The following is a 3952-nucleotide window of genomic DNA, read 5'->3' as shown; positions in this document are numbered from 1 at the left end:
TGTAGAGGACATTGGGCAGAGCAGCCTCCTTCCAGCCTCCTCCCAAGCATGCCTCAGTCACTAGCCACTTTTTGCTTCCCCTTTGGAGCACCTTTACCTAAGTTAGTTTCTTACCGATTATCAAGGGTGGGATGTGTATTGCAGGCGTATCTTTTCTCCTGGGCTTTTTCTGCTCCAGCTCGGAGATCTGAGAGCTTGGACTCACTCTCTCTCTCTGTGGCTTCTCTGTGATACCGTACCTTTTCAGCAGATTATCAGAAAAGTCTGAAAGTATGCCTGCAGGGAAGAAACAAACAAACAAACAAAAAAAGAAAACCAAAAAGGAAAATGCCACTTCAGTCTTGTTCACATCCAAGACTGTCACCTGTGTAACTTTGCCAGTGACTACTCTGAAGTAAGGCTGCACGAGTGCATGATCTGCTCTGCGTGACGTACCTACTCTTGGGATTTGCAGCAGCATACGTGCCCTCCAAGTCAGCTATAGCCCATAGGCTATAGACAGTGATGCTACTGGGCCAGTTGGCTTCTGGTTGTACTTAATGGACTAAACTATGACCCATCAGAAATCATGGTAAGGATGAGTGCAATCTTCTATTCCATCTTATCAAAGTAGCTTAATCATATGGGTTAAGCCTCGGCGTGAGAGCAACGTGACTGCGCAGAAATTGCCAATTTTAACTAGTGAAACAGTGTTTTCTGTGACACGGCTACTGCAGGCACAAAATGCAGCTCTGCAGCCTCTGAGCACCTCTTCCCTAAGAGAGGATTGCTGAGGGGAAGATATGTGTGAAAGCTGAACAGAGTCAAGTTCAATATCTGGATACAGATACTGGAAAATCCCAGCTGCTTGCTCTCCACTTGGTGAATTGTTGTGGGTACTCAGAGGAGCATGCAAGTAGTTACTAACTCCTCTGTGTATGTGCAGCATGGGAAGAAGAACCCAACACAGTTGCTATCCCAGCACAGCTCTCTCCCCGGAGAGCACAACAAGGAGTGCTTGTTAGCAGAGAGAAGCGACAAACATTTATTCCCACTGCTGGTCTTGGAAGATCGTCAGGTTTCTCCTGCTCATTCTTCCCTTCCCCAGGTTGGTGGCATTTGGCTCCTGAACTTCAGAGGTCTGTAGCTGCGCAGCAGCAGGGAAAATCCTACAAGGAGCCCCTTTCTTGCTGCAGTGGTTTCTGGCATCCCAAAACGCCCACCCCTTTGCCAGAGTCCCCATAAGCACAAGAGCCCTGCAATTTCCAGGAAGAGCAACCCACAGCCGGCTTGTGTGCCTCTCTGGTCTCCTCCCAGCCTTATTCCTGTTCGGCCTCCCCCTGAGCACTGGGTCTGAGTTTCACAAGACAGTGCAGGGGCTGAGCTGGATCCTTTTTGATTCTGGACCAGATCGAACTGGGACATACAGCATGGCTTGGCAGCTAGAGGTAAATACACGTCATTTATCACATAAAGGAGGTAAGACCATGAGCCCCAAGGGAGCATGTTTTCTGGGAGCACGTACCCACCCACCTTGGTATTCCCAGTGCCTGTGAAAAAACCCCCTTTTTCTAACAGGGAATGCCTTTGAGAAAGTCAACCTCCCTGCTCGCCTGCCTTCCCAGGTGCCCATGGCATGGAGCTGCTTTCTTGCCCACCTCCAAGGAGATGTCAGTGAATGAGAGGTCTCTGGACCTTCAACAGGTTCACTCCACTCAGCTGAACTGGGATTTTGAAGTCAGGAGACATATGGCTCACCTGTTAGGGGTGGTGGGGTGTGTAAAGCCGGTGTATCTTTTCTCCTTGGCTTTTTTTGATCCTGTTCAGTGTTTTGAGAAGCCTGGATGGTTTTACCTTTCCTTGGTTTCTTTTTGAGGTCACAGCTCTTAATCAGCTGCTCTGAAAGATCCTCTGGGGAGGGGGGGAGAGGGGAGGAAAAAAAGAGATGAACAGAAATTGAAACTGAGGGAAAATAATAAACCAGATGGTAAAATGAAAAGCTTTAATAATACTGCTTTCATCCAAGTAGATTAAAATGCCTGTGGAGAAGCATCTCAAATAGCCAGCACAAGAGGCCTCTGTAACATACTGCGTGGGAGTCAAGTGACTTAGGTGGTCCTTCTGCGTTGTAGGTGATAGACATGAAACAGAGGGAGAGTGCTGTGGGCAGCTGTGTGGTCCACGGCAGAGGGAAGGCTGCACCATCGTGTGCAGAGGTCCCGTGGCCATCCCTGTTTGGTGCAGCGCTAACTGGGCAGGCTGTGTCTTCAAGAGTTACAAGGGCACTTCTGTGAAGGAAAGATTTATGCCTGTGGGGTCAGCCTGAGGTATTGGTAAACCGAGTCAGTACATTGTTCCCTTCAAGGGTTGGCTTTATTTCCACAGATGCTGAGCAGCCAGTGTTTGCTTCTGATTTACAAAACATTACACTGGGTTTTCGGTTTTCTCCTAAAGCAAGCCTTGACTGGGATGAGTCAGATGGTCAGCACAGTTTTTCTGCAAGGATCTGCATTTCTGTGTGCTTATGCAAGCCGAAAATATTGAATCTAGCCTGTCATTAGTGTCGTCACGCAAACCAAAGCTTTGATTTCTTAGAAGTTGCTTGTTTGGCTTCAGCAGGGGAGACACGGGAAGGACTAACTCCAGGTGAAGACCCTGGAAGATGTAGGGTCTCTTTCCAGCCCTCAGAGGCTTTCTGCATGGTCCTAATGAGCTCATTTAACCTCCTGCTGCCTCAGTTTCCCATCTGTGGAATGTTCCATACTTATTTAAATAAGTAATTTTATGGAACAATTATGTTTGGCATGCTAGCAGCTGTAAATATGGTGCCTGTGGCCAGAAATGCTGTGTGACAGAGGCAGAACCAGGATACCTTCCTGGCAGGCCAGATGAACAAAGTTTATAAAATTGTGTTTGCCTGCGGTGAGCCGCTTTTTCCTTTTTTTTTTGACAAGCAAGTAGAATTGCATTTTTGTTTCATTATTGTCATCACATGGGTAACAACGAGCGAATAGATTTCAGTTTCTGGGTTGCTAAATCTTCGTGACAATTTTGCAAGGCTGGAGTGAAGTAACAGCATTTGAAGCGGAGGCAAGGACCATGAATATGCAAAAAGCACATCTATCAAGTATGATGCCTGGTATTTAGGAGTGTGGCAGAGCAAAGATGCCTCTGGTACTCTCAGTGCAAAAGTTATGTATGAAACAGGTTCAAAAGGGGAAACAGACTGGTGATGAAAAAGTATTTAGAAAGCCACTGCAGCAGAGGCGAAGGGGGCATTTGAAATCTTTTACTGAAATTGCATGTGCAGTAGGTGTTCAGGGAAGGCTCAGCTATGTCCTTGCTTTCAGTTTATTGTGGTATAAATGAAGAAAACGCCTTACTTCTTCTACCAAAGAACAATGACTCTTTTTCCTTTCTCCTCTTTAATTATCTTCACTCTAGAGGCTCTTCTAATATTTATGTGCAGGAAAAACATTCTTTGCCTTTCCATCTGGCATAAGAAGCGTCAGCAGAAGGTATAATCTATCAGGTTTCATGAGGCCTCAGTTGTATTGCTGGAGGGGAAAAACAGGCACTGGACAGGACCTAGTGATGTGAAGACAACACCCCTTTACTTACTGCAGTGACATCATCTAATAACACTTACCTAAATGGTTACAGTGTGAATCTCGCTTGTCCAGTCTGTCTTCTGGGATATCAAGTGGCTGAACACATTCTGTTGACATCATTGAAACGGGCTTTTCTCCCCCTTTGATGCTACTGCATTAAAAAAAAAAAAAAAAAGGAAAAAGAAGCAGCATCAGCATGACATAAAGCAGACATAACCGGTGTTATGTATCCACTTGTTAGCCAGATCATGAGAAGTTCTTGTCTTCCAGCTGCTCTGTCAGTCTGCTGACCTGATTCTGCTCACATCTGCTAAGGGATGAGTTTATTCACTACCTTGGTTACACAGGCAATATCCAATTTT

At 46.1% G+C, this 3952-nt stretch overlaps 1 protein-coding gene across 1 annotated transcript in view; it reads right to left on the bottom strand.

Annotated features, from left to right (window-relative positions):
- The window catches only part of PPP1R17 (protein phosphatase 1, regulatory subunit 17), a 10398-nt gene extending 6669 nt beyond the window's left edge, over positions 1–3729 (bottom strand). The window contains exons 1-3 of the mRNA XM_010154850.1: positions 3629–3729; positions 1738–1890; positions 115–276 (exon numbers count right to left, since the gene is read on the bottom strand). Coding sequence (XP_010153152.1) covers positions 115–276; positions 1738–1890; positions 3629–3710 — 397 coding nt within the window. The 5' untranslated portion in view covers positions 3711–3729. The remainder of the gene's footprint in view (positions 1–114; positions 277–1737; positions 1891–3628) is intronic.
- Between the last annotated feature and the right edge of the window lie 223 nt (positions 3730–3952).

Source organism: Eurypyga helias, unplaced genomic scaffold (genome assembly GCF_000690775.1).
Source record: "Eurypyga helias isolate BGI_N326 unplaced genomic scaffold, ASM69077v1 scaffold14287, whole genome shotgun sequence".
Taxonomy (NCBI): Eukaryota; Metazoa; Chordata; class Aves; order Eurypygiformes; family Eurypygidae; genus Eurypyga; species Eurypyga helias.
This window is presented reverse-complemented; position numbering and strand designations above follow the sequence as displayed.